The 27,704-nt window shown below is 61.0% G+C and overlaps 5 protein-coding genes across 5 annotated transcripts; all 5 read left to right on the top strand.

The window, feature by feature from the left end:
• Positions 1 to 782: 782 nt before the first annotated feature.
• Positions 783 to 3,230, top strand: LOC134043812 (acrosin-like; the record flags this gene model as incomplete). The annotated part of the gene is made up of 5 exons (XM_062492544.1): positions 783 to 853; positions 981 to 1,230; positions 1,765 to 2,017; positions 2,229 to 2,374; positions 2,862 to 3,230. Coding segments are annotated over exons 1-5 (1,089 nt in total), but the record flags the coding sequence as incomplete, so codon positions are not given.
• A 1,420-nt stretch (positions 3,231 to 4,650) lies between these two features.
• On the top strand, positions 4,651 to 9,115 carry LOC134043310 (arylsulfatase A-like). The gene is made up of 8 exons (XM_062491474.1): positions 4,651 to 4,953; positions 5,364 to 5,622; positions 5,801 to 6,019; positions 6,527 to 6,696; positions 7,093 to 7,217; positions 7,319 to 7,446; positions 7,622 to 7,724; positions 7,823 to 9,115. The coding sequence occupies exons 1-8, from the start codon at positions 4,715 to 4,717 to the stop codon at positions 8,128 to 8,130; spliced, it is 1,551 nt and encodes a 516-aa protein (XP_062347458.1). The 5' UTR covers positions 4,651 to 4,714; the 3' UTR covers positions 8,131 to 9,115.
• A 3,826-nt stretch (positions 9,116 to 12,941) lies between these two features.
• On the top strand, positions 12,942 to 15,324 carry LOC134043811 (acrosin-like). The gene is made up of 5 exons (XM_062492543.1): positions 12,942 to 13,012; positions 13,140 to 13,400; positions 13,822 to 14,087; positions 14,299 to 14,444; positions 14,932 to 15,324. Exons 1-5 carry the CDS (start codon positions 12,942 to 12,944, stop codon positions 15,322 to 15,324), a joined length of 1,137 nt encoding a protein of 378 aa, XP_062348527.1.
• Positions 15,325 to 16,721: 1,397 nt separating this feature from the next.
• Positions 16,722 to 21,404, top strand: LOC134043309 (arylsulfatase A-like). The gene is made up of 8 exons (XM_062491473.1): positions 16,722 to 17,023; positions 17,609 to 17,867; positions 18,046 to 18,264; positions 18,816 to 18,985; positions 19,382 to 19,506; positions 19,608 to 19,735; positions 19,911 to 20,013; positions 20,112 to 21,404. Exons 1-8 carry the CDS (start codon positions 16,785 to 16,787, stop codon positions 20,417 to 20,419), a joined length of 1,551 nt encoding a protein of 516 aa, XP_062347457.1. The 5' UTR covers positions 16,722 to 16,784; the 3' UTR covers positions 20,420 to 21,404.
• A 3,822-nt stretch (positions 21,405 to 25,226) lies between these two features.
• Positions 25,227 to 27,641, top strand: LOC134043810 (acrosin-like). The gene is made up of 5 exons (XM_062492542.1): positions 25,227 to 25,297; positions 25,425 to 25,685; positions 26,107 to 26,372; positions 26,584 to 26,729; positions 27,261 to 27,641. The coding sequence occupies exons 1-5, from the start codon at positions 25,227 to 25,229 to the stop codon at positions 27,639 to 27,641; spliced, it is 1,125 nt and encodes a 374-aa protein (XP_062348526.1).
• The last annotated feature ends 63 nt before the right edge of the window (positions 27,642 to 27,704 follow it).

Here is a 27,704-nt window from a genome sequence, read left to right as displayed (position 1 = left end):
GCTGATCCAGTTCTGGCAACCATTCCCAGCTGGGGCCATGACTGTGGTGCCCAAGGCAGCCCCCGTGCCCAGGGCTGCTGTGCCCTGTCCGTGCTGAGCCCTGGGCCCACCCCAACGGTGAACTCAGTTTGTCTTTGAATTAGAGTTGTTCCTGTTTCCAGCTGTCCACGTTGTCCAGTTCAGTCTCCTGGGAAAAACAAAGATGGGGCAATTTGGGAAAAATGAGTGAGGTTGGGGGCAGATGGGAGGCAGCCAGGGAGGGGAGGGGAGGATGGGACTGCCAGATGGAGAGAGGGAGAAACTTCTCCAGCCCAGGACTCCTCCAGCAGAGCCTCAGGTGTCCCAATCCCAGGAAAAGTCTCTGAGAGGGACAGGAATGGGGGCAGCTGGAGCTGCGAGTCCTGGAGTCTTGTGGAGCTGCTGCAGGTGCCACCCTGAGCTGCAGCTTCCACACAGAGCTGTCCCCTGTGTTACCAGCTCCTGGCTCTGAGCTGCCCCATCCCACTGCCCCCACTGTGCCCTGGGTGCCAGGAGACTGGGATCCCTGGATCCAGGACATGCCCTCTGATCCAGTGGGATCCTTCAGGTCCCTCCCACCCAAACCATTCCAGGGTTCCACAGCTCTGAGCCCCCCTGTGCCCTACCTGAGGCCACCATGCCCTACACATGGAACCGGCCCCTGTGTAACATCAGCCTGGCCTGGTGGCACCATGGGCACTGCCAGGGCGGTGGGCACCAGAGGTGACACCTCGGTCCTGCCTCTGCCACCTGCGCTGGCACCGATGGCTTTGCTGGGACTGCTCGTCCTGCTGGCCCTGACCTGGCCCGTGGGGGCCGCCTGGGACACGTGCAGGTCAGTGTCCCCGGGGGGCTCAGGGACATTCGGGGGGTCCCTGGCACAGCCTGGGCACAGAGGAGCCCCTTGGGGGTCCCTGTCCCTGCTGTCCCCGAGCAGGGCATTGATGGCTTTGTGCTTCCAGAGGCACCTGCGGGCTCCGGCCCATGGCGTTTGACCACAGATCGCTGGTTCCCGAAAATTCCCAGGACTCTGACTATGGATCCTGGGATTCCTTCGAAGACACCTCACAGGACATGGGTGGCACTGGGGTCCACCCAGGGGCCTGGCCTGGTGTCATCAGCATCCAGGCCACCTTGGACAATGGCACGTGGCACATGTGCTCGGGGGCACTCATCCACCCCCAGTGGGTGCTGACAGTGGCCAGCTGCTTGGTTAGGGCAGGGTAAGGAGGAGCAGGGACAGGGATGGGATCCCAACAGGGAAAGGGATGGCATCCCAACAGGGACAGAGATGGGATCCCAGCAGGAACAGTGTTGGGATCCCAACAGGGAAAGGGATGGGATCCCAGCAGGAACAGGGTTGGGACCCAGCAGGGACAGGGATGGGACCCTACAGGGACAGGGATGAGAGCCCAACAATATCAGGAATGTCCCTACAAGAGGATCAGGGATGTGCCCATGAAAGGTCACAGATGTCCCCACAGCAGGGACAGGGATGACCCCGCAGCAGGATCCTGGATGTCCCTGTGGCAGGGACAGCAATGTCCGTAAGGCAGGGTCAGGGATGTCCCCATGGCAGGGACAGGTGCCCAGCTTGCAGCACCCTGTGCTGTTCCGCGGCTGCCTCCCCTCTCTGCTGCGGGACAAAGAAGGCTGGGAATGGCTGGGCTGGGACAGCCCAGGCATTCCCTGGTCCTGCCTCTGCTCCCTGTCACTCTCCATGGCCCTCCCACTGCTGTCTTCCAGTGGAAGGTGCTGATCGGGGCCACGGATCTGGCTAAGCCGGGCCACAAGGCCGAGGTGTTCCAGATCAAGCAGATCCTGGTGCACAATGGCTACGTGGCCGCCACGGCCAGGAGCAACATTGACCTCCTGAGGATGGACCAGCCCGTGGAGTGCAGCGACTACATCCAGCTGGGCTGTGTGCCCGACAGCTCCCTGGCAGTGCCCGAGCTGAAAACCTGCTACATTGCGGGCTGGAGAGCCACCCCGGGCAGCGGTCAGTGCCCCACGGGGCTGAGGAGGGGTTGGCAACCACAGGGACACGGCCGGGCCGGCCCGGGGCAGAGGCCAAAGCAGGCCCGAGCCACATCTGGGCCGTGCCCCGGAGCCTTGGGCAGGGCCAGAGCGGGACAGGGGCACGGCCCGGCCCTGGGCAAGGGGCTGTGCCCAGGCCGGTGCCGGGTGCTCAGTGCCCTCTGTGCCCGCAGCCCGGAGCCCACGCCTGGTGCTGCAGGAGGCCAAGGTGCGGCTCATGGACGTCCAGCTGTGCAACAGCAGCCGCTGGTACGGGGGGGCCGTGCACCCCCAGGACCTGTGCGCGGGGTACCCGCGGGGCGGCATCGACACCTGCCAGGTGTGGGCGTGGGCACAGGGTCTGGGGCACAGGGACCCCAAACACGGCCCCATGGAATCCCTGACACCCAGCACAGGGGTCCCAAACACGGCCTGGCACTGGCTGGGCGTTGCCCGGTGTCCTCCCATCCCAAGGGCCCTTCCACTGATGAGTTTCCCTTCCCCATCCATGTGTCCCTTGCCCATCCGTGTGTCCCTGCCCAGTGTCCCCTTGTCCCCAAGGCCTGCCACTGCCCACAGAGCCCACCTGGTGCTCCCAGCACCCCCAGGTGTGGATATCCTGGAATATCCATTCCCTGCCCAACCCTGCTGACTGTGCAGAGATGATAGAGAGCCCACCCTGGACCAGCCCCATCCTGCTGCCAGCCTGGAGCCCCCAGCCCCAGAGCAGAGCCTTCCCATGGGAATCCAGCCAGGAACGCGGCTCTGGCGGGGTCGGGATGGGAAGAGCAATGGCAGCAGCCCCTGACCCCTCTCTCTGGGCGCAGGGGGACATCGGGGGACCTCTGGTCTGCAAGGACAACGTTGGTGACTACTTCTGGCTGGTGGGACTGGCCAGCTGGGGCCGAGGCTGTGCCGGGGCCAAGCGACCCGGGGTGTTCACCTCCACCCAGCACTTCCACACCTGGATCCAGGTGCAGATGGGATTGCTCCCACCTGGAGCTGATGTTCCTCCTGCAGAGCCCTTCCCACTGCCACCCCCAGAACCAGAGGAAGAGCCTGGGCCGGACTCAGACTTGAGCGATCTGGAGAATCCCAACCCAGAACCAGAGGATTCTACGGTGATTTCATTCCAACAACAAATCCTGGGGAAATTCCTGAATCTGGTGCTGGAGCTCCTGCAGTTCCTGAAGGGAAAGAAAACCTGAGCAGCAGGATGAGCTGATCCAGTTCTGGCAACCATTCCCAGCTGGGGCCATGACTGTGGTGCCCAAGGCAGCCCCCGTGCCTAGGGCTGCTGTGCCCTGTCCGTGCTGAGCCCTGGGCCCACCCCAACGGTGAACTCAGTTTGTCTTTGAATTAGAGTTGTTCCTGTTTCCAGCTGTCCACGTTGTCCAGTTCAGTCTCCTGGGAAAAACAAAGATGGGGCAATTTGGGAAAAATGAGTGAGGTTGGGGGCAGATGGGAGGTAGCCAGGGAGGGGAGGGGAGGATGGGACTGCCAGATGGAGAGAGGGAGAAACTTCTCCAGCCCAGGACTCCTCCAGCAGAGCCTCAGGTGTCCCAATCCCAGGAAAAGTCTCTGAGAGGGACAGGAATGGGGGCAGCTGGAGCTGCGAGTCCTGGAGTCTTGTGGAGCTGCTGGGGCTGCCACCCTAATCTGCTGTCCCCTATGTCACCAGCTTCTGCCTCTGAGCTGCCAGGGCTCCCCATCCCACTCCTGCTGTAGGAGTAGGGCCCAGGCTCTGTTTTGGAGGTCCAGGGGTAGCAGCAGAGGAATGGGCAGGGGCTGGTCCCAGGAATCGGGAGATCCCAGAAATCTCAGAAGACACAAGCTCTGCACTGGGGCAGTGCTCAGCCCAGAGTGGTGTCTCCTCCCTGGGGATATTCCTGAGCTGCCCAGAGGCAATCCTGTACTCTGGGATGCTCTTATAAATGCATATTCTGGTATCGGGTTTTTGCAAATATTAGGTTGGATATGTGGTGTTGAAATGGTTGTTAAGATGTAGTTTTCTTTAGGAATAACATAGGCTGATAAAGTGTTTTTGTAGTGCTTGGTTGGATAAGACCCAGTGAAGACACCTGCTACTGATACACCAGCTACCAGCTCTGACTGTCTGTAGAAATTGAAGACCACAACCTAAAATAAAATTAAGATAAGAAAAGTAAATTAAGACCACGGCCAAGAAACACACATGTTCTAAAAAGGTGGACCCAAGGAGTGGCCATGTAAAACAGTTCCTGGAGTATGGAAAACAGTTTGTAGGAAAGTTTGAAAACGTATGATAGGTCTATGAATATTAAACTGTCTGATGAATTTAAGGGGCATCTCCAAAGCAGCAGGCGTGCTCTTGGCTGAATGCTGAGCACCCGGCCTTTATAACCTTTTGCTTTATTGCCTCTTATTGCCTTCTATTAAATCTTTTAAAAAATTTCCCAGGAAAGCGAACCTCGTTTTCTACAGATGCCATTCCCTGGGACGCCTATTCCTAGATGCCCCATCCTGGCACCCCGCGCTTGACAGGGCCACTCGGGACTACAACTCCCAGCCTGCATCGCGGGCCACGTGACCGTCGCTTGCATCACGCGATCGTCTCGGCTCCTGCCGGCACCGCCCCGGGACAGCACCGGGGACACCGGGGACAGCACCGGGACACCCGGGGCACCCCGAGGCCATCGCCATGGGGCCGCAGGGCCGGTACCACCCTTGGCTGCTGCTGCTGTTGCTGCCGCCGCCCGTGCGAGCCGCGGCCACCGCCCGCCCCAGCTTCGTGCTGGTGCTGGCGGACGATTTGGGCTACGGTGACCTGGGCAGCTACGGGCACCCTTCGTCCGCCACGCCACAGCTGGACCGGCTGGCGGCCCGCGGGCTGCGCTTCACTGACTTCTACAGCAGCGCCGCCGTCTGCAGCCCCTCCCGGTACGGCGCCCGCGGCTGCAGCCGGGATAAACGGGCTGGCATGGAGCTGGGGTGTCCCGGGATAAACGGGCTGGCATGGAGCTGGGGTGTCCCGGGATAAACGGGTGGGCATGGCGCTGGGGTGTCCCGGGATAAACGCGTGGCCATGGAGCTGGGGTGTCCCGGGATAAACGCGTGGCCATGGACCTGGGGTGTCCCGGGATAAACGGGCTGGCATGGAGCTGGGGTGTCCCGGGATAAACGCGTGGCCATGGACCTGGGGTGTCCCGGGATAAACGGGCTGTCATGGAGTGGGTTGTCCCGGGATAAACGGGTGGGGATGAAGCCGCGGTGTCCCGGGATAAACGGGCGGCGATGGAGCTGAGGTGTCCCGGGATGTCCCGCTGACGCCGTGTCCGCCCACTGCCCAGAGCCGCTCTCCTGACCGGCCGGCTCCAGGTGCGCTCCGGGATCTATCCCGGTGTGTTCGACCCGGGCTCGCGGGGAGGGCTCCCGCTCGCTGAGGTCACCGTGGCCGAGGTGCTGAAGGCTCAGGGCTACGCCACGGCCATGGTTGGCAAGTGGCACCTGGGCTTTGGCGTGAACGGCTCCTTCCTGCCCGTGCACCAGGGCTTCGATCACTTCCTGGGCGTGCCCTATTCCCATGACCAGCTGAGAGCATCCAGGTGTGTGGGAATCTTCAGGGATGTTGGGTGGGAGCCGCACAGCCTTGCTGCACTTTTTAGGGTCCTGGTTTTCTGGGAGCGGCTTCTGTTTGGGAGAGAGGCCACTGGGACACTTCACCCCCTGTTCTTTTCTTTCTCTGCCCTGCGCTAGAGCTGGAATCAAAAAAATCCTGTTTTCCCAGGGCCCCTGCCAGAACCTGACCTGTTTCCCACCAGACACCAAGTGTTTTGGGACGTGCGACCAGGGCGTGGTGCCGCTGCCGCTGCTCTGGAACCAGAGCATCATTCAGCAGCCCGTCTCCTTCCCCGACCTCGTGCCCCTCTACAACAAATTCTCCCGGGATTTCATCGCTGACTGTGCCCGCCGAGGCCTCCCCTTCCTTCTCTACTATGCTTCCCATGTGGGAATGGGCGGATTTTCCGGGCCCTTGGGTGGGAGAGGAGAGGAGAGGAGAGGAGAGGAGAGGAGAGGAGAGGAGAGGAGAGGAGAGGAGAGGAGAGGAGAGGAGAGGAGAGGAGAGGAGAGGAGAGGAGAGGAGAGGACGAGTCCGAGTCCCATGGGAAGAACTGGGAAGCCTCTCCCCTCCTGCCACCCCAAAATCTGCTGCTGGATAACCTGGGGTTGCCATTCCCACACCAAAGCAGATCTCATTGGGATGGTGCTTTTAGGCCACTGTTTTCTGCAGCCTTCCCCTCTTCCCTGTGCCATCCTCAGGGGAAACTTCCCACTCTGGAGCTCCCCACCCTCTCCTGAGTGCTCAGCTCTGTTGTGCCACTGCTGAGATTTGGGGACAAGTGTTGTCTCAGCTGATGTCACCTCTCCATGTCCTGGCTGGGGTGCTACCTATCCCTGACAGAGCTGGGCAGCTCCAGGGGGGCTGATGCCAGCGCTCTGTGTCCTTTCCCAGCATACCCACTACCCCCAGTTTGCCAGCCAGGAGTTTTCAGGACGGATGCAGAGGGGACCCTTCGGGGATGCACTGGCTGAGTTCGATGGCTCTGTGGGACAGCTCCTGCAGGCCCTGCAGGACAACGGCCTGGAGAACTCCACCCTGGTGTTCTTCACCTCTGACAATGGGTGAGGGGGCTGGGGGTGGCAGAGCTGTCATGGTGCAGTGACAAGTGTCACCTCGGGTTCCTGCTCTGCATGGGACACAGGGCGTGATTTCCATGTTCCCGGGACTCAGCTGAGTCCTGCACAAACCTCCCAGGCCTTGGGCAGGAGTGTGACACCCCCAAATGTCCCCCAGGGTTTGGGCAGGAATGTGACCCCCCTAAATGTCCCCCAGTTCCCTCTGCATGAGTGACACCAGTGTCACCCTGCCCTGTTTGTACGTGTCACAGCCCTTGACTTCTGCCCTGCCCCTAAGGGTGGCAGAGTCAGGCTGGCACCAGGCCACCCTTGTCACTGCCCCCTTGGCCAGTATGGCCCTGGCACCGGGTGGCAGTTGCTCCTTGTCCCCATTGTCCCCAGCCCCTCCACTCTGCGCATGGCACATGGTGGCAGCGCCGGCCACCTCAAATGTGGCAAGGGCACGACCTACGAGGGTGGCATGAGGGAGCCAGCCGTGGCTTATTGGCCAGGCAGGATCACGCCAGGTGAGCCAGGCTGGGCCGTGCCACCCCCTGGGTGACAAGCTGGGACAAACCCGGGCCAGGGACGGCAGCGGGATCAGCCCCTTGGGTGTTCCCCGTGCCAGGAGTGACCCATGAGCTGGCCAGTACCCTGGACATCCTGCCCACCCTGAGTGCCCTGGCTGGAGCAGCCCTTCCCAAGGTGGCCCTGGATGGCTTCGACCTGAGCCCGCTGCTCTTTGGCTCGGGGAAGGTGAGTCCTGCTGGCCACGGAGCAGCCGGGATTTGGGCACATCCAGGGTTCGGGAGTTGTGCCCAGGCTGCCCCATGGGCTCCGTGCCCAAATTCCAGCTGCAGGATTGGGGCTCCTGGCCTGCTGCTGCCATCGGGGACTTGCCCAGGTGGGCTGAGCCATGCTGTCCCCCCAGAGCCCTCGCCAGGCCGTGTTCTTCTACCCTCCATCCCCCGACGCCCTGCACGGCCCCTTCGCCGTCTGCCTGGGCAAGTACAAGGCTCATTTCTTCACCCAAGGTCAGTGCTGCCTCCTGTTTTGGGGGGTTCTGAGGTGAGCTGTTGCTGCCCAGAGCCCCAGGAGAAGGCTCAGTGCCCAGCTAGGTTTAGTTTCTCAGGTTCCTTCCATAGCAGCAGCACCCCGGACCAGGCGCGCCAGGGGCTAACGCCGCTGACCCCGCACTTGCCCCCACTGCTCTTCGACCTGGAGTCGGACCCTGCGGAGAACTACGACCTGCTCCAGGGCCAGGCGAGCCCCGAGGTGCTGCAGGTGCTCAGGGACATCACCCTGCAGAAAGTGCTGCTGGAGCAGTGCCTGGAATTCGGGGAGAGCCAGATCAGGAAGGGCCGGGACCCCTCGCTGCAGCCCTGCTGTGCCCCCAACTGCAGCCCCAAACCTTCCTGCTGCCGCTGCTCCCCGCATTGACACCCCCAAACCTTCCTGCCCCCATCCCAAATCACCTCGCTCAGCCTCAGAGCTGCCCCACAGCTCGGGGGGACCCCTTGGAGTGACGCGGAGCTGGGGTGAAATGGTGTCAGGGGACCCCAAATGCACTGGGAAGTGAGAGCAGGGCCCTGTGCTCCGTGTGGGACATTCCTGGTGAGGCCTTGGGCAGGATCCTGGCTTGTTCCAGGAGGAGAGATCATGCTCCAGCTCCTTCTCCAGAACCAGGACAGCTCCTGGGAGCCACAATCCCACTGGACCAGAGGGCATGTCCCAGATCCAGGGGTCCCCATCCTGAGGGCATACTGGGGGCAGTGGGATGGGGCAGCTCAGAGCCAGGAGCTGGTGACACAGGGGACAGCCCTGGGTGACAGCATCAACTCAGGGTGGCACTTCCACCAGTTCCACAGGACTCCAGGACTCGCAGCTCCAGCTGCCCCCATTCCTGTCCCTCTCAATGACTTTTCCTGGGATTGGGACGCTTGAAGCTCTGCTGGAGGAGTCCTGGGCTGGAGAAGTTTCTTCCTCTCTCCATCTGCCAGTCCCATCCTCCCCTCCCCTCCCCAGCTCCCCCTCATCTCCCCCCAAACCAGGCCCAACCCCACTCATTTTCCAAAATCCTTGTTTTTCCCAGGAGACTGAACTGGACTGAAAATGTGGAGAATGGGTGTCCTGATTTTGGCCACAGGAATCATTTTTACCCAGTACCTGGGAGTGGGTCATGTCCAGGACCCCAATGTCATTGCCAGGGGCAAGGGACTCTCACTTCCACAGACAAGGGCATTATTTCCAGTGGGAATAAAAGTGGGTGTTGTCACAGGTTTTCCATGTAAATCACTGCTTTGTCTTACTAATAATGTGTAATTAATTTCTTATTAGTACTTCTGTAAATAATGGTTGGATTCCTTATGTCATGGCTGTTTCCAGTAAATTGTTTTCTAACTGCAGTAAATCGTTTTTAACCGCTGATCTTTACCTTTTGTGCTTTCAAAGTGGAAACGAGCAGATGCATGGTTTTGCTTTTAGGATCACAGAACCAGAGAATTCCACCCCTAAACCCCCAGAACAGGGAGGAACACATTTACTCCAAGGATTAAATCAATCAACCTGAGCAGCTCAGAGGCAGGAGTGTGGGCAGGGCACAGCAGCCCTGGGCACCGGGGCTGGCTTTGGCACCACAGCCACGGCCCCAGCTGGGGGATCCTCTGTAGCCACAGCAGGATCTGCTCTCTCTCCTGCTCCCCGTATCCTCTTCTTGAGCTCCTCCACCAGCTCCTGCAGCTTCATGAGGACATGCTTCAGGGTGATTTTTGGGAGGGAAATGGTGCCTGGCTCCTGTCCTGGTGTGTTCAGGGTGGGCTCAGGAGCCGCTGATGGTGCTGCTGGGCTCGTGCCGGTGTGGGCAGGAATCCAGGTGTGGAAGTGCTGGGTGGAGGTGAACACCCCGGGCCTCCTGGCTCTGGCAGAACCTCGGCCCCAGCTGGCTGGTCCTACCAGCCAGAAGTAGTCACCAGCGTTGTCCTTGCAGACCAGAGGTCCCCCGATGTCCCCCTGTGCCCAGAGAGAGGGGTCAGGGGCTGCTGCCATTGCTCTTCCCATCCCAACCCCACCAGAGCCGCGTTCCTGGCTGGATTCCCATGGGAAGGCTCTGCTCTGGGGCTGGGGGCTCCAGGCTGGCAGCAGGATGGGGCTGGTTCAGGGTGGGCTCTCTCATCTCGGCACAGTCAGCAGGGCTGGGCAGGGAATGGATATTCCAGGATATCCACACCTGGGGGTGCTGGGAGCACCAGGTGGGCTCTGTGGGCAGTGGCAGGCATTGGGGACAAGGGGAACCGGGCAGGGACACACGGATGGGCAAGGGACACATGGATGGGGAAGGGAAACTCATCAGTGGAGGGGCCCTTGGGATGGGAGGACATGGGGCAACGCCCAGCCAGTGCCAGGCCGTATTTGGGACCCCTGTGCGGGGTGTGAGGGATTCCATGGGGCCGTGTTTGGGGTCCCTGTGCTGGGTGTGAGGGATTCCATGGTGCTGTGTTTGGGGTCCCTGTGCTGGGTGTGAGGGATTCCATGGTGCCCTGTTTGGGGTCCCTGTGCTGGGTGTGAGGGGTTCCATGGGGCCGTGTTTGGGGTCCCTGTGCTGGGTGTGAGGGATTCCATGGGGCCGTGTTTGGGGTCCCTGTGCCCCAGACCCTGTGCCCACGCCCACACCTGGCAGGTGTCGATGCCGCCCCACGGGTACCCCGCGCACAGGTCCTGGGGGTGCACGGCCCCCCCGTACCAGCGGCTGCTGTTGCGAAGCTGGACGTCCATGAGCTGCACCTTGGCCTCCTGCAGCACCAGGCGTGGGCTCCGGGCTGCGGGCACAGAGGGCACTGAGCACCCGGCACCGGCCTGGGCACAGCCCCTTGCCCAGGGCCGGGCCGTGCCCCTGTCCCGCTCTGGCCCTGCCCAAGGCTCCGGGGCACGGCCCAGATGTGGCTCGGGCCTGCTTTGGCCTCTGCCCCGGGCCGGCCCGGCCGTGTCCCTGTGGTTGCCAACCCCTCCTCAGCCCCGTGGGGCACTGACCGCTGCCCGGGGTGGCTCTCCAGCCCGCAATGTAGCAGGTTTTCAGCTCGGGCACTGCCAGGGAGCTGTCGGGCACACAGCCCAGCTGGATGTAGTCGCTGCACTCCACGGGCTGGTCCATCCTCAGGAGGGCAATGTTGCTCCTGGCCGTGGCGGCCACGTAGCCATTGTGCACCAGGATCTGCTTGATCTGGAACACCTCGGCCTTGGGGCCCGGCTTAGCCAGATCCGTGGGCCCGATCAGCACCTTCCAGTGGAAGACAGCAGTGGGAGGGCCATGGAGAGTGACAGGGAGCAGAGGCAGGACCTGGGAATGCCTGGGCTGTCCCAGCCCAGCCATTCGCAGCCTTTTTTGTCCCGCAGCAGGGAGGGGAGGCAGCCGTGGAACAGCACAGGGTGCTGCAAGCTGGGCACCTGTCCCTGCCATGGGGACATCCCTGACCCTGCCTTAAGGACATTGCTGTCCCTGCCACAGGGACATCCAGGATCCTGCTGCGGGGTCATCCCTGTCTCTGCTGTTATAAGTATTTGTTATAAGTGTTTGACACACACACTGACTCAGAGCCAATTGTACATCAACAAGTGGAATTTATTAAGCAAGCGGTAACAAGCAAAAGCAGCGCTGGGTGGCCGGGAGTTAGCGCTCCACCAGCGGCGCGCACTTTCCTCTCTCAGTCCTTTGGGTTTTATACCCCTTGTTTCTGGTGTACCTGTCCCTTTTGCAATCGAGTCTACGCTGGCACTGCCTGTTGATAGGGGTCGTACTTTGCCCTCCGGTGGTCGTTGGAATGAAGAAGACTCCTCTTCCCGGCAGAACCTCTGCCTTATCAGTAGATCCTTTTTACACGTTGAACAATGGATACTTAAGTATGGTTAATTAACTCAGCTCAAACAAACCGAGACATTCTTGTGGACTGCGGGTGCATGACTTGTGCCCTCTCAGATCCGGTTCTATTTTCTGTTATTTTATTGAACTCCTGGTAGTCCTTTCATTTTAATGAACAATTCTTATGTTGTTTTTATTACAGGGACGGCTGAAGAGGCAAAAATTCTCCTCAGCGCTACCCGGCGACAGCTGAAATTAAATAAAAATTAAATAAAATTAAATAAAATAATTTAGAAAAAAACCAACCTAAGAATTAAAAAAAAATTCTAAAAATTAAATTTAAAAAGTAGAAATTAAATAAAAACCACTAAACACCACCAGGAGCACGAGAAATCAGCGCAGGCGTACAGAAATGCGGGATATTCCAAATCCCCGGGAATATCCAAAACTCCGCTCGTGCTCCAGGCCACTCTGCCGCTGGGATTGACCCGGCAGAGCTCCAGCCTCAACCTTTGGTGATCCCGGGACAATTCCTGCCGCTCCCGGGGAAATTCCTGCCGCTCCTGGTGTGTCCCCGGCATCCTCCCCCTCCTCCTGCACCCCCACCCGTGCCAGCCCGAGCCGCAGATGGAGCGGAGCAGACGCGCTCTGTGGGAAGCGCTGTCGGGAATGCGCTCGGGATGGCTCCAGCTGGAGCCTGCGGGGTGGCAGCGACAGCGCGGGGACATCCCGGTGCCATCTGTCACCTCTTGCCTGCCCAGAACCGCCCCCGGGCCGAGAGGCTTCCGTGGGGAGCGATCCCGGCTGTGCCCGGTTCCCGGAGGGGGGCGGGGATGGATTTGGGATCGGAGATGGGGTCGGGGAGAGGCGGGGACAATGGATCTGCCCCAAAGGGATACAGATCTTTGGGACCAGGGACAGGCAGTGACAATGGAGCTACTCCTGAGGGGATACAAATCTCTGGGATAAGGGAGAGGCGGTGACAATGGAGCTGCCTCTGAGGGGACACAAATCTTTGGGATCAGAGCTGGGATCGGGGAGCAGTGGTGACAATGGAACTGCCCCAAGGGGACACAAATCCCCCGTGCCCGAGCTCCTCCATGGCTGCCTTTCCCTCATCCAATCCCTCCCTGCTGCTCGAAACGCCACAATTCCAGGGAAGCAGCGCCAGCGCCATCCCTGGAAGTGCCCGGGAGCCAGCGGGAGGTGGCCGTGCCCATGGCTCGGGTGGCACCACACCGTCGTTAAGGTCTCTCCCACCCAAACCATTCCAAAGTTCCACGGCTCCGTTCCACCCCTCTGTGACATCAGCCCCGCCTGGTGGCTCCATGGGCACCACCAGGGCTGTGGGCACCAGAGGTGACACTTCGGTTTTGCCTCTGCTACTGCTCTGGCACCGATGGCTTTGCTGTGGCTGCTTGTGCTGCTGGCCCTGGCCCGGCCCGTGGGGGCCGCCTGGGACACGTGCAGGTCAGTGTCCCCGGGGGGCTCAGGGACATTCGGGGGGTCCCTGGCACAGCCTGGGCACAGAGGAGCCCCTTGGGGGTCCCTGTCCCTGCTGTCCCCGAGCAGGGCATTGATGGCTTTGTGCTTCCAGAGGCACCTGCGGGCTCCGGCCCATGGCGTTTGACCACAGATCGCTGGTTCCCGAAAATTCCCAGGACTCTGACTATGGATCCTGGGATTCCTTCGAAGACACCTCGCAGGACATGGGTGGCACTGGGGTCCACCCAGGGGCCTGGCCTGGTGTCATCAGCATCCAGGCCACCTTGGACAATGGCACGTGGCACATGTGCTCGGGGGCACTCATCCACCCCCAGTGGGTGCTGACAGTGGCCAGCTGCTTGGTTAGGGCAGGGTAAGGAGGAGCAGGGACAGGGATGGGATCCCAACAGGGAAAGGGATGGCATCCCAACAGGGACAGAGATGGGATCCCAGCAGGAACAGTGTTGGGATCCCAACAGGGAAAGGGATGGGATCCCAGCAGGAACAGTGTTGGGACCCAGCAGGGACAGGGATGGGACCCGACAGGGACAGGGATGGGATCCCAACTGGGAGAGGAATGGGATCCCAGCAAAAACAGGGATGGGATCCGAAAAGGAACAGGGTTGGGATCCCAGCAGGAACAGGGTTGGGACCCAGCAGGGACAGGGATGGGACCCCAACAGGGGCAGCGATGTCCCCACAGCACAGGGATGTCCCCAGCACAGGAAGCGAATGGCGCTACTGCAGTCCCTCACTCTGCTATGACACCCCTTTCTCCATCTCCTGCTCCTCAGGGACATATCCAGATGGGAAGTGGTGATCGGGGCCACAGATCTGAGCCAGCCAGGCCCCGAGGCTGAGCTGCGCCACATCCGGACCCTCCTGTTGCACCAAAATTACAACTCTGCCAAGGCCAGGAACAACATTGCCCTGCTGGAGCTGGACAAGCCCGTGGAGTGCAGCGACTACATCCAGCTGGGCTGTGTGCCCGACAGCTCCCTGGCAGTGCCCGAGCTGAAAACCTGCTACATTGCGGGCTGGAGAGCCACCCCGGGCAGCGGTCAGTGCCCCACGGGGCTGAGGAGGGGTTGGCAACCACAGGGACACGGCCGGGCCGGCCCGGGGCAGAGGCCAAAGCAGGCCCGAGCCACATCTGGGCCGTGCCCCGGAGCCTTGGGCAGGGCCAGAGCGGGACAGGGGCACGGCCCGGCCCTGGGCAAGGGGCTGTGCCCAGGCCGGTGCCGGGTGCTCAGTGCCCTCTGTGCCCGCAGCCCGGAGCCCACGCCTGGTGCTGCAGGAGGCCAAGGTGCGGCTCATGGACGTCCAGCTGTGCAACAGCAGCCGCTGGTACGGGGGGGCCGTGCACCCCCAGGACCTGTGCGCGGGGTACCCGCGGGGCGGCATCGACACCTGCCAGGTGTGGGCGTGGGCACAGGGTCTGGGGCACAGGGACCCCAAACACGGCCCCATGGAATCCCTGACACCCAGCACAGGGGTCCCAAACACGGCCTGGCACTGGCTGGGCGTTGCCCGGTGTCCTCCCATCCCAAGGGCCCTTCCACTGATGAGTTTCCCTTCCCCATCCATGTGTCCCTTGCCCATCCGTGTGTCCCTGCCCAGTGTCCCCTTGTCCCCAAGGCCTGCCACTGCCCACAGAGCCCACCTGGTGCTCCCAGCACCCCCAGGTGTGGATATCCTGGAATATCCATTCCCTGCCCAACCCTGCTGACTGTGCAGAGATGAGAGAGAGCCCACCCTGAACCAGCCCCATCCTGCTGCCAGCCTGGAGCCCCCAGCCCCAGAGCAGAGCCTTCCCATGGGAATCCAGCCAGGAACGCGGCTCTGGCGGGGTCGGGATGGGAAGAGCAATGGCAGCAGCCCCTGACCCCTCTCTCTGGGCGCAGGGGGACATCGGGGGACCTCTGGTCTGCAAGGACAACGTTGGTGACTACTTCTGGCTGGTGGGACTGGCCAGCTGGGGCCGAGGCTGTGCCGGGGCCAAGCAACCCGGGGTGTTCACCTCCACCCAGCACTTCCACACCTGGATCCAGGTGCAGATGGGATTGCTCCCACCTGGAGCTGATGTTCCTCCTGCAGAGCCCTTCCCACTGCCACCCCCAGAACCAGAGGAAGAGCCTGGGCCGGACTCAGACTTGAGCGATCTGGAGAATCCCAACCCAGAACCAGAGGATTCTACGGTGATTTCATTCCAACAACAAATCCTGGGGAAATTCCTGAATCTGGTGCTGGAGCTCCTGCAGTTCCTGAAGGGAAAGAAAACCTGCGCAGCAGGATGAGCTGATCCAGTTCTGGCAACCATTCCCAGCTGGGGCCATGACTGTGGTGCCCAAGGCAGCCCCCGTGCCTAGGGCTGCTGTGCCCTGTCCGTGCTGAGCCCTGGGCCCACCCCAACGGTGAACTCAGTTTGTCTTTGAATTAGAGTTGTTCCTGTTTCCAGCTGTCCACGTTGTCCAGTTCAGTCTCCTGGGAAAAACAAAGATGGGGCAATTTGGGAAAAATGAGTGAGGTTGGGGGCAGATGGGAGGTAGCCAGGGAGGGGAGGGGAGGATGGGACTGCCAGATGGAGAGAGGGAGAAACTTCTCCAGCCCAGGACTCCTCCAGCAGAGCCTCAGGTGTCCCAATCCCAGGAAAAGTCTCTGAGAGGGACAGGAATGGGGGCAGCTGGAGCTGCGAGTCCTGGAGTCTTGTGGAGCTGCTGGGGCTGCCACCCTAATCTGCTGTCCCCTATGTCACCAGCTTCTGCCTCTGAGCTGCCAGGGCTCCCCATCCCACTCCTGCTGTAGGAGTAGGGCCCAGGCTCTGTTTTGGAGGTCCAGGGGTAGCAGCAGAGGAATGGGCAGGGGCTGGTCCCAGGAATCGGGAGATCCCAGAAATCTCAGAAGACACAAGCTCTGCACTGGGGCAGTGCTCAGCCCAGAGTGGTGTCTCCTCCCTGGGGATATTCCTGAGCTGCCCAGAGGCAATCCTGTACTCTGGGATGCTCTTATAAATGCATATTCTGGTATCGGGTTTTTGCAAATATTAGGTTGGATATGTGGTGTTGAAATGGTTGTTAAGATGTAGTTTTCTTTAGGAATAACATAGGCTGATAAAGTGTTTTTGTAGTGCTTGGTTGGATAAGACCCAGTGAAGACACCTGCTACTGATACACCAGCTACCAGCTCTGACTGTCTGTAGAAATTGAAGACCACAACCTAAAATAAAATTAAGATAAGAAAAGTAAATTAAGACCACGGCCAAGAAACACACATGTTCTAAAAAGGTGGACCCAAGGAGTGGCCATGTAAAACAGTTCCTGGAGTATGGAAAACAGTTTGTAGGAAAGTTTGAAAACGTATGATAGGTCTATGAATATTAAACTGTCTGATGAATTTAAGGGGCATCTCCAAAGCAGCAGGCGTGCTCTTGGCTGAATGCTGAGCACCCGGCCTTTATAACCTTTTGCTTTATTGCCTCTTATTGCCTTCTATTAAATCTTTTAAAAAATTTCCCAGGAAAGCGGACCTCGTTTTCTACAGATGCCATTCCCTGGGACGCCTATTCCTAGATGCCCCATCCTGGCACCCCGCGCTTGACAGGGCCACTCGGGACTACAACTCCCAGCCTGCATCGCGGGCCACGTGACCGTCGCTTGCATCACGCGATCGTCTCGGCTCCTGCCGGCACCGCCCCGGGACAGCACCGGGGACACCGGGGACAGCACCGGGACACCCGGGGCACCCCGAGGCCATCGCCATGGGGCCGCAGGGCCGGTACCACCCTTGGCTGCTGCTGCTGTTGCTGCCGCCGCCCGTGCGAGCCGCGGCCACCGCCCGCCCCAGCTTCGTGCTGGTGCTGGCGGACGATTTGGGCTACGGTGACCTGGGCAGCTACGGGCACCCTTCGTCCGCCACGCCACAGCTGGACCGGCTGGCGGCCCGCGGGCTGCGCTTCACTGACTTCTACAGCAGCGCCGCCGTCTGCAGCCCCTCCCGGTACGGCGCCCGCGGCTGCAGCCGGGATAAACGGGCTGGCATGGAGCTGGGGTGTCCCGGGATAAAGGGGCTGGCATGGAGCTGGGGTGTCCCGGGATAAACGCGTGGCCATGGAGCTGGGGTGTCCTGGGATAAACGGGTGGGCATGGAGCTGGGGTGTCCCGGGATAAACGCGTGGCCATGGAGCTGGGTTGTCCCGGGATAAGAGGGCTGGCATGGAGCTGGGGTGTCCCGGGATAAACGGGCTGGCATGGAGCTGGGGTGTCCCGGGATAAACGGGTGGGCATGGCGCTGGGGTGTCCCGGGATAAACGCGTGGCCATGGAGCTGGGGTGTCCCGGGATAAACGCGTGGCCATGGACCTGGGGTGTCCCGGGATAAACGGGCTGGCATGGAGCTGGGGTGTCCCGGGATAAACGCGTGGCCATGGATCTGGGGTGTCCCGGGATAAACGGGCTGTCATGGAGTGGGTTGTCCCGGGATAAACGGGTGGGGATGAAGCCGCGGTGTCCCGGGATAAACGGGCGGCGATGGAGCTGAGGTGTCCCGGGATGTCCCGCTGACGCCGTGTCCGCCCACTGCCCAGAGCCGCTCTCCTGACCGGCCGGCTCCAGGTGCGCTCCGGGATCTATCCCGGTGTGTTCGACCCGGGCTCGCGGGGAGGGCTCCCGCTCGCTGAGGTCACCGTGGCCGAGGTGCTGAAGGCTCAGGGCTACGCCACGGCCATGGTTGGCAAGTGGCACCTGGGCTTTGGCGTGAACGGCTCCTTCCTGCCCGTGCACCAGGGCTTCGATCACTTCCTGGGCGTGCCCTATTCCCATGACCAGCTGAGAGCATCCAGGTGTGTGGGAATCTTCAGGGATGTTGGGTGGGAGCCGCACAGCCTTGCTGCACTTTTTAGGGTCCTGGTTTTCTGGGAGCGGCTTCTGTTTGGGAGAGAGGCCACTGGGACACTTCACCCCCTGTTCTTTTCTTTCTCTGCCCTGCGCTAGAGCTGGAATCAAAAAAATCCTGTTTTCCCAGGGCCCCTGCCAGAACCTGACCTGTTTCCCACCAGACACCAAGTGTTTTGGGACGTGCGACCAGGGCGTGGTGCCGCTGCCGCTGCTCTGGAACCAGAGCATCATTCAGCAGCCCGTCTCCTTCCCCGACCTCGTGCCCCTCTACAACAAATTCTCCCGGGATTTCATCGCTGACTGTGCCCGCCGAGGCCTCCCCTTCCTTCTCTACTATGCTTCCCATGTGGGAATGGGCGGATTTTCCGGGCCCTTGGGTGGGAGAGGAGAGGAGAGGAGAGGAGAGGAGAGGAGAGGAGAGGAGAGGAGAGGAGAGGAGAGGAGAGGAGAGGAGAGGAGAGGAGAGGAGAGGAGAGGAGAGGAGAGGAGAGGAGAGGAGAGGAGAGGAGAGGAGAGGAGAGGAGAGGAGAGGAGAGGACGAGTCCCATGGGAAGAACTGGGAAGCCTCTCCCCTCCTGCCACCCCAAAATCTGCTGCTGGATAACCTGGGGTTGCCATTCCCACACCAAAGCAGATCTCATTGGGATGGTGCTTTTAGGCCACTGTTTTCTGCAGCCTTCCCCTCTTCCCTGTGCCATCCTCAGGGGAAACTTCCCACTCTGGAGCTCCCCACCCTCTCCTGAGTGCTCAGCTCTGTTGTGCCACTGCTGAGATTTGGGGACAAGTGTTGTCTCAGCTGATGTCACCTCTCCATGTCCTGGCTGGGGTGCTACCTATCCCTGACAGAGCTGGGCAGCTCCAGGGGGGCTGATGCCAGCGCTCTGTGTCCTTTCCCAGCATACCCACTACCCCCAGTTTGCCAGCCAGGAGTTTTCAGGACGGATGCAGAGGGGACCCTTCGGGGATGCACTGGCTGAGTTCGATGGCTCTGTGGGACAGCTCCTGCAGGCCCTGCAGGACAACGGCCTGGAGAACTCCACCCTGGTGTTCTTCACCTCTGACAATGGGTGAGGGGGCTGGGGGTGGCAGAGCTGTCATGGTGCAGTGACAAGTGTCACCTCGGGTTCCTGCTCTGCATGGGACACAGGGCGTGATTTCCATGTTCCCGGGACTCAGCTGAGTCCTGCACAAACCTCCCAGGCCTTGGGCAGGAGTGTGACACCCCCAAATGTCCCCCAGGGTTTGGGCAGGAATGTGACCCCCCTAAATGTCCCCCAGTTCCCTCTGCATGAGTGACACCAGTGTCACCCTGCCCTGTTTGTACGTGTCACAGCCCTTGACTTCTGCCCTGCCCCTAAGGGTGGCAGAGTCAGGCTGGCACCAGGCCACCCTTGTCACTGCCCCCTTGGCCAGTATGGCCCTGGCACCGGGTGGCAGTTGCTCCTTGTCCCCATTGTCCCCAGCCCCTCCACTCTGCGCATGGCACATGGTGGCAGCGCCGGCCACCTCAAATGTGGCAAGGGCACGACCTACGAGGGTGGCATGAGGGAGCCAGCCGTGGCTTATTGGCCAGGCAGGATCACGCCAGGTGAGCCAGGCTGGGCCGTGCCACCCCCTGGGTGACAAGCTGGGACAAACCCGGGCCAGGGACGGCAGCGGGATCAGCCCCTTGGGTGTTCCCCGTGCCAGGAGTGACCCATGAGCTGGCCAGTACCCTGGACATCCTGCCCACCCTGAGTGCCCTGGCTGGAGCAGCCCTTCCCAAGGTGGCCCTGGATGGCTTCGACCTGAGCCCGCTGCTCTTTGGCTCGGGGAAGGTGAGTCCTGCTGGCCACGGAGCAGCCGGGATTTGGGCACATCCAGGGTTCGGGAGTTGTGCCCAGGCTGCCCCATGGGCTCCGTGCCCAAATTCCAGCTGCAGGATTGGGGCTCCTGGCCTGCTGCTGCCATCGGGGGCTTGCCCAGGTGGGCTGAGCCATGCTGTCCCCCCAGAGCCCTCGCCAGGCCGTGTTCTTCTACCCTCCATCCCCCGACGCCCTGCACGGCCCCTTCGCCGTCTGCCTGGGCAAGTACAAGGCTCATTTCTTCACCCAAGGTCAGTGCTGCCTCCTGTTTTGGGGGGTTCTGAGGTGAGCTGTTGCTGCCCAGAGCCCCAGGAGAAGGCTCAGTGCCCAGCTAGGTTTAGTTTCTCAGGTTCCTTCCATAGCAGCAGCACCCCGGACCAGGCGCGCCAGGGGCTAACGCCGCTGACCCCGCACTTGCCCCCACTGCTCTTCGACCTGGAGTCGGACCCTGCGGAGAACTACGACCTGCTCCAGGGCCAGGCGAGCCCCGAGGTGCTGCAGGTGCTCAGGGACATCACCCTGCAGAAAGTGCTGCTGGAGCAGCGCCTGGAATTCGGGGAGAGCCAGATCAGGAAGGGCCGGGACCCCTCGCTGCAGCCCTGCTGTGCCCCCAACTGCAGCCCCAAACCTTCCTGCTGCCGCTGCTCCCCGCATTGACACCCCCAAACCTTCCTGCCCCCATCCCAAATCACCTCGCTCAGCCTCAGAGCTGCCCCACAGCTCGGGGGGACCCCTTGGAGTGACGCGGAGCTGGGGTGAAACGGTGTCAGGGGACCCCAAATGCACTGGGAAGTGAGAGCAGGGCCCTGTGCTCCGTGTGGGACATTCCTGGTGAGGCCTTGGGCAGGATCCTGGCTTGTTCCAGGAGGAGAGATCATGCTCCAGCTCCTTCTCCAGAACCAGGACAGCTCCTGGGAGCCACAATCCCACTGGACCAGAGGGCATGTCCCAGATCCAGGGGTCCCCATCCTGAGGGCATACTGGGGGCAGTGGGATGGGGCAGCTCAGAGCCAGGAGCTGGTGACACAGGGGACAGCCCTGGGTGACAGCATCAACTCAGGGTGGCACTTCCACCAGTTCCACAGGACTCCAGGACTCGCAGCTCCAGCTGCCCCCATTCCTGTCCCTCTCAATGACTTTTCCTGGGATTGGGACGCTTGAAGCTCTGCTGGAGGAGTCCTGGGCTGGAGAAGTTTCTTCCTCTCTCCATCTGCCAGTCCCATCCTCCCCTCCCCTCCCCAGCTCCCCCTCATCTCCCCCCAAACCAGGCCCAACCCCACTCATTTTCCAAAATCCTTGTTTTTCCCAGGAGACTGAACTGGACTGAAAATGTGGAGAATGGGTGTCCTGATTTTGGCCACAGGAATCATTTTTACCCAGTACCTGGGAGTGGGTCATGTCCAGGACCCCAATGTCATTGCCAGGGGCAAGGGACTCTCACTTCCACAGACAAGGGCATTATTTCCAGTGGGGATAAAAGTGGGTGTTGTCACAGGTTTTCCATGTAAATCACTGCTTTGTCTTACTAATAATGTGTAATTAATTTCTTATTAGTACTTCTGTAAATAATGGTTGGATTCCTTATGTCATGGCTGTTTCCAGTAAATTGTTTTCTAACTGCAGTAAATCGTTTTTAACCGCTGATCTTTACCTTTTGTGCTTTCAAAGTGGAAACGAGCAGATGCATGGTTTTGCTTTTAGGATCACAGAACCAGAGAATTCCACCCCTAAACCCCCAGAACAGGGAGGAACACATTTACTCCAAGGATTAAATCAATCAACCTGAGCAGCTCAGAGGCAGGAGTGTGGGCAGGGCACAGCAGCCCTGGGCACCGGGGCTGGCTTTGGCACCACAGCCACGGCCCCAGCTGGGGGATCCTCTGTAGCCACAGCAGGATCTGCTCTCTCTCCTGCTCCCCGTATCCTCTTCTTGAGCTCCTCCACCAGCTCCTGCAGCTTCATGAGGACATGCTTCAGGGTGATTTTTGGGAGGGAAATGGTGCCTGGCTCCTGTCCTGGTGTGTTCAGGGTGGGCTCAGGAGCCGCTGATGGTGCTGCTGGGCTCGTGCCGGTGTGGGCAGGAATCCAGGTGTGGAAGTGCTGGGTGGAGGTGAACACCCCGGGCCTCCTGGCTCTGGCAGAACCTCGGCCCCAGCTGGCTGGTCCTACCAGCCAGAAGTAGTCACCAGCGTTGTCCTTGCAGACCAGAGGTCCCCCGATGTCCCCCTGTGCCCAGAGAGAGGGGTCAGGGGCTGCTGCCATTGCTCTTCCCATCCCAACCCCGCCAGAGCCGCGTTCCTGGCTGGATTCCCATGGGAAGGCTCTGCTCTGGGGCTGGGGGCTCCAGGCTGGCAGCAGGATGGGGCTGGTTCAGGGTGGGCTCTCTCATCTCGGCACAGTCAGCAGGGCTGGGCAGGGAATGGATATTCCAGGATATCCACACCTGGGGGTGCTGGGAGCACCAGGTGGGCTCTGTGGGCAGTGGCAGGCATTGGGGACAAGGGGAACCGGGCAGGGACACACGGATGGGCAAGGGACACATGGATGGGGAAGGGAAACTCATCAGTGGAGGGGCCCTTGGGATGGGAGGACATGGGGCAACGCCCAGCCAGTGCCAGGCCGTATTTGGGACCCCTGTGCGGGGTGTGAGGGATTCCATGGGGCCGTGTTTGGGGTCCCTGTGCTGGGTGTGAGGGATTCCATGGTGCTGTGTTTGGGGTCCCTGTGCTGGGTGTGAGGGATTCCATGGTGCCCTGTTTGGGGTCCCTGTGCAGGGTGTGAGGGGTTCCATGGGGCCGTGTTTGGGGTCCCTGTGCTGGGTGTGAGGGATTCCATGGGGCCGTGTTTGGGGTCCCTGTGCCCCAGACCCTGTGCCCACGCCCACACCTGGCAGGTGTCGATGCCGCCCCACGGGTACCCCGCGCACAGGTCCTGGGGGTGCACGGCCCCCCCGTACCAGCGGCTGCTGTTGCGAAGCTGGACGTCCATGAGCCGCACCTTGGCCTCCTGCAGCACCAGGCGTGGGCTCCGGGCTGCGGGCACAGAGGGCACTGAGCACCCGGCACCGGCCTGGGCACAGCCCCTTGCCCAGGGCCGGGCCGTGCCCCTGTCCCACTCTGGCCCTGCCCAAGGCTCCGGGGCACGGCCCAGATGTGGCTCGGGCCTGCTTTGGCCTCTGCCCCGGGCCGGCCCGGCCGTGTCCCTGTGGTTGCCAACCCCTCCTCAGCCCCGTGGGGCACTGACCGCTGCCCGGGGTGGCTCTCCAGCCCGCAATGTAGCAGGTTTTCAGCTCGGGCACTGCCAGGGAGCTGTCGGGCACACAGCCCAGCTGGATGTAGTCGCTGCACTCCACGGGCTGGTCCATCCTCAGGAGGGCAATGTTGCTCCTGGCCGTGGCGGCCACGTAGCCATTGTGCACCAGGATCTGCTTGATCTGGAACACCTCGGCCTTGGGGCCCGGCTTAGCCAGATCCGTGGCCCCGATCAGCACCTTCCACTGGAAGACAGCAGTGGGAGGGCCATGGAGAGTGACAGGGAGCAGAGGCAGGACCTGGGAATGCCTGGGCTGTCCCAGCCCAGCCATTCGCAGCCTTTTTTGTCCCGCAGCAGGGAGGGGAGGCAGCCGTGGAACAGCACAGGGTGCTGCAAGCTGGGCACCTGTCCCTGCCATGGGGACATCCCTGACCCTGCCTTAAGGACATTGCTGTCCCTGCCACAGGGACATCCAGGATCCTGCTGCGGGGTCATCCCTGTCTCTGCTGTTATAAGTATTTGTTATAAGTGTTTGACACACACACTGACTCAGAGCCAATTGTACATCAACAAGTGGAATTTATTAAGCAAGCGGTAACAAGCAAAAGCAGCGCTGGGTGGCCGGGAGTTAGCGCTCCACCAGCGGCGCGCACTTTCCTCTCTCAGTCCTTTGGGTTTTATACCCCTTGTTTCTGGTGTACCTGTCCCTTTTGCAATCGAGTCTACGCTGGCACTGCCTGTTGATAGGGGTCGTACTTTGCCCTCCGGTGGTCGTTGGAATGAAGAAGACTCCTCTTCCCGGCAGAACCTCTGCCTTATCAGTAGATCCTTTTTACACGTTGAACAATGGATACTTAAGTATGGTTAATTAACTCAGCTCAAACAAACCGAGACATTCTTGTGGACTGCGGGTGCATGACTTGTGCCCTCTCAGATCCGGTTCTATTTTCTGTTATTTTATTGAACTCCTGGTAGTCCTTTCATTTTAATGAACAATTCTTATGTTGTTTTTATTACAGGGACGGCTGAAGAGGCAAAAATTCTCAGCGCTACCCGGCGACAGCTGAAATTAAATAAAAATTAAATAAAATTAAATAAAATAATTTAGAAAAAAACCAACCTAAGAATTAAAAAAAATTCTAAAAATTAAATTTAAAAAGTAGAAATTAAATAAAAACCACTAAACACCACCAGGAGCACGAGAAATCAGCGCAGGCGTACAGAAATGCGGGATATTCCAAATCCCCGGGAATATCCAAAACTCCGCTCGTGCTCCAGGCCACTCTGCCGCTGGGATTGACCCGGCAGAGCTCCAGCCTCAACCTTTGGTGATCCCGGGACAATTCCTGCCGCTCCCGGGGAAATTCCTGCCGCTCCTGGTGTGTCCCCGGCATCCTCCCCCTCCTCCTGCACCCCCACCCGTGCCAGCCCGAGCCGCAGATGGAGCGGAGCAGACGCGCTCTGTGGGAAGCGCTGTCGGGAATGCGCTCGGGATGGCTCCAGCTGGAGCCTGCGGGGTGGCAGCGACAGCGCGGGGACATCCCGGTGCCATCTGTCACCTCCTGCCTGCCCAGAACCGCCCCCGGGCCGAGAGGCTTCCGTGGGGAGCGATCCCGGCTGTGCCCGGTTCCCGGAGGGGGGTGGGGATGGATTTGGGATCGGAGATGGGGTCGGGGAGAGGCGGGGACAATGGATCTGCCCCAAAGGGATACAGATCTTTGGGACCAGGGACAGGCAGTGACAATGGAGCTACTCCTGAGGGGATACAAATCTCTGGGATAAGGGAGAGGCGGTGACAATGGAGCTGCCTCTGAGGGGACACAAATCTTTGGGATCAGAGCTGGGATCGGGGAGCAGTGGTGACAATGGAACTGCCCCAAGGGGACACAAATCCCCCGTGCCCGAGCTCCTCCATGGCTGCCTTTCCCTCATCCAATCCCTCCCTGCTGCTCGAAACGCCACAATTCCAGGGAAGCAGCGCCAGCGCCATCCCTGGAAGTGCCCGGGAGCCAGCGGGAGGTGGCCGTGCCCATGGCTCGGGTGGCACCACACCGTCGTTAAGGTCTCTCCCACCCAAACCATTCCAAAGTTCCACGGCTCCGTTCCACCCCTCTGTGACATCAGCCCCGCCTGGTGGCTCCATGGGCACCACCAGGGCTGTGGGCACCAGAGGTGACACTTCGGTTTTGCCTCTGCTACTGCTCTGGCACCGATGGCTTTGCTGGGACTGCTTGTGCTGCTGGCCCTGGCCCGGCCCGTGGGGGCCGCCTGGGACACGTGCAGGTCAGTGTCCCCGGGGGGCTCAGGGACATTCGGGGGGTCCCTGGCACAGCCTGGGCACAGAGGAGCCCCTTGGGGGTCCCTGTCCCTGCTGTCCCCGAGCAGGGCATTGATGGCTTTGTGCTTCCAGAGGCACCTGCGGGCTCCGGCCCATGGCCTTCGACCACAGATCGCTGGTTCCCGAAAATTCCCAGGACTCTGACTATGGATCCTGGGATTCTTTCGAAGACACCTCGCAGGACATGGGTGGCACTGGGGTCCACCCAGGGGCCTGGCCTGGTGTCATCAGCATCCAGGCCACCTTGGACAATGGCACGTGGCACATGTGCTCGGGGGCACTCATCCACCCCCAGTGGGTGCTGACAGTGGCCAGCTGCTTGGTTAGGGCAGGGTAAGGAGGAGCAGGGACAGGGATGGGATCCCAACAGGGAAAGGGATGGCATCCCAACAGGGACAGAGATGGGATCCCAGCAGGAACAGTGTTGGGATCCCAACAGGGAAAGGGATGGGATCCCAGCAGGAACAGTGTTGGGACCCAGCAGGGACAGGGATGGGACCCGACAGGGACAGGGATGGGATCCCAACTGGGAGAGGAATGGGATCCCAGCAAAAACAGGGATGGGATCCGAAAAGGAACAGGGTTGGGATCCCAGCAGGAACAGGGTTGGGACCCAGCAGGGACAGGGATGGGACCCCAACAGGGGCAGCGATGTCCCCACAGCACAGGGATGTCCCCAGCACAGGAAGCGAATGGCGCTACTGCAGTCCCTCACTCTGCTATGACACCCCTTTCTCCATCTCCTGCTCCTCAGGGACATATCCAGATGGGAAGTGGTGATCGGGGCCACAGATCTGAGCCAGCCAGGCCCCGAGGCTGAGCTGCGCCACATCCGGACCCTCCTGTTGCACCAAAATTACAACTCTGCCAAGGCCAGGAACAACATTGCCCTGCTGGAGCTGGACAAGCCCGTGGAGTGCAGCGACTACATCCAGCTGGGCTGTGTGCCCGACAGCTCCCTGGCAGTGCCCGAGCTGAAAACCTGCTACATTGCGGGCTGGAGAGCCACCCCGGGCAGCGGTCAGTGCCCCACGGGGCTGAGGAGGGGTTGGCAACCACAGGGACACGGCCGGGCCGGCCCGGGGCAGAGGCCAAAGCTGGCCCGAGCCACATCTGGGCCGTGCCCCGGAGCCTTGGGCAGGGCCAGAGCGGGACAGGGGCACGGCCCGGCCCTGGGCAAGGGGCTGTGCCCAGGCCGGTGCCGGGTGCTCAGTGCCCTCTGTGCCCGCAGCCCGGAGCCCACGCCTGGTGCTGCAGGAGGCCAAGGTGCGGCTCATGGACGTCCAGCTTTGCAACAGCAGCCGCTGGTACGGGGGGGCCGTGCACCCCCAGGACCTGTGCGCGGGGTACCCGCGGGGCGGCATCGACACCTGCCAGGTGTGGGCGTGGGCACAGGGTCTGGGGCACAGGGACCCCAAACACGGCCCCATGGAATCCCTCACACCCAGCACAGGGACCCCAAACACGGCCCCATGGAATCCCTGACACCCAGCACAGGGGTCCCAAACACAGCCTGGCACTGGCTGGGCGTTGCCCGGTGTCCTCCCATCCCAAGGGCCCTTCCACTGATGAGTTTCCCTTCCCCATCCATGTGTCCCTTGCCCATCCGTGTGTCCCTGCCCAGTGTCCCCTTGTCCCCAAGGCCTGCCACTGCCCACAGAGCCCACCTGGTGCTTCCAGCACCCCCCGGTGTGGATATCCTGGAATATCCATTCCCTGCCCAGCCCTGCTGACTGTGCCGAGATGAGAGAGAGCCCACCCTGAACCAGCCCCATCCTGCTGCCAGCCTGGAGCCCCCAGCCCCAGAGCAGAGCCTTCCCATGGGAATCCAGCCGGGAACGCGGCTCTGGCGGGGTTGGGATGGGAAGAGCAATGGCAGCAGCCCCTGACCCCTCTCTCTGGGTGCAGGGGGACATCGGGGGACCTCTGGTCTGCAAGGACAACGTTGGTGACTACTTCTGGCTGGTGGGACTGGCCAGCTGGGGCCGAGGCTGTGCCGGGGCCAAGCGACCCGGGGTGTTCACCTCCACCCAGCACTTCCACACCTGGATCCAGGTGCAGATGGGATTGCTCCCACCTGGAGCTGATGTTCCTCCTGCAGAGCCCTTCCCACTGCCACCCCCAGAACCAGAGGAAGAGCCTGGGCCGGACTCAGACTTGAGCGATCTGGAGAATCCCAACCCAGAACCAGAGGATTCTACGGTGATTTCATTCCAACAACAAATCCTGGGGAAATTCCTGAATCTGGTGCTGGAGCTCCTGCAGTTCCTGAAGGGAAAGAAAACCTGAGCAGCGGGATCCAGTTCTGGCAACCATTCCCAGCTGGGGCCATGACTGTGGTGCCCAAGGCAG

The sequence above is a fragment of the Cinclus cinclus genome, chromosome 4 (genome assembly GCF_963662255.1).
Source record: "Cinclus cinclus chromosome 4, bCinCin1.1, whole genome shotgun sequence".
In the NCBI taxonomy this organism is placed as follows: domain Eukaryota; kingdom Metazoa; phylum Chordata; class Aves; order Passeriformes; family Cinclidae; genus Cinclus; species Cinclus cinclus.
Note: the sequence above shows the minus strand (reverse complement) of the source record. Positions and strands in the feature narration are given on the sequence as shown.

Bases quoted from the DNA above. Each gene is read 5' to 3' on its own strand.
- LOC134043810 (XM_062492542.1), top strand. From the start codon at position 25,227: ATGGCTTTGCTGGGACTGCTTGTGCTGCTGGCCCTGGCCCGGCCCGTG. The intron at 25,298-25,424 runs GTCAGTGTCCCC...TTGTGCTTCCAG, and splicing joins GCCGCCTGGGACACGTGCAG to AGGCACCTGCGGGCTCCGGC. The intron at 26,373-26,583 runs GTCAGTGCCCCA...CTGTGCCCGCAG, and splicing joins GAGAGCCACCCCGGGCAGCG to CCCGGAGCCCACGCCTGGTG.
- LOC134043811 (XM_062492543.1), top strand. From the start codon at position 12,942: ATGGCTTTGCTGTGGCTGCTTGTGCTGCTGGCCCTGGCCCGGCCCGTG. The intron at 14,088-14,298 runs GTCAGTGCCCCA...CTGTGCCCGCAG, and splicing joins GAGAGCCACCCCGGGCAGCG to CCCGGAGCCCACGCCTGGTG. The intron at 14,445-14,931 runs GTGTGGGCGTGG...CTCTGGGCGCAG, and splicing joins GCGGCATCGACACCTGCCAG to GGGGACATCGGGGGACCTCT.
- LOC134043310 (XM_062491474.1), top strand. From the start codon at position 4,715: ATGGGGCCGCAGGGCCGGTACCACCCTTGGCTGCTGCTGCTGTTGCTG. The intron at 6,020-6,526 runs GTGGGAATGGGC...GTCCTTTCCCAG, and splicing joins TTCTCTACTATGCTTCCCAT to CATACCCACTACCCCCAGTT. The intron at 6,697-7,092 runs GTGAGGGGGCTG...CATTGTCCCCAG, and splicing joins TTCTTCACCTCTGACAATGG to CCCCTCCACTCTGCGCATGG.
- LOC134043309 (XM_062491473.1), top strand. From the start codon at position 16,785: ATGGGGCCGCAGGGCCGGTACCACCCTTGGCTGCTGCTGCTGTTGCTG. The intron at 18,986-19,381 runs GTGAGGGGGCTG...CATTGTCCCCAG, and splicing joins TTCTTCACCTCTGACAATGG to CCCCTCCACTCTGCGCATGG. The intron at 19,736-19,910 runs GTGAGTCCTGCT...CTGTCCCCCCAG, and splicing joins TGCTCTTTGGCTCGGGGAAG to AGCCCTCGCCAGGCCGTGTT.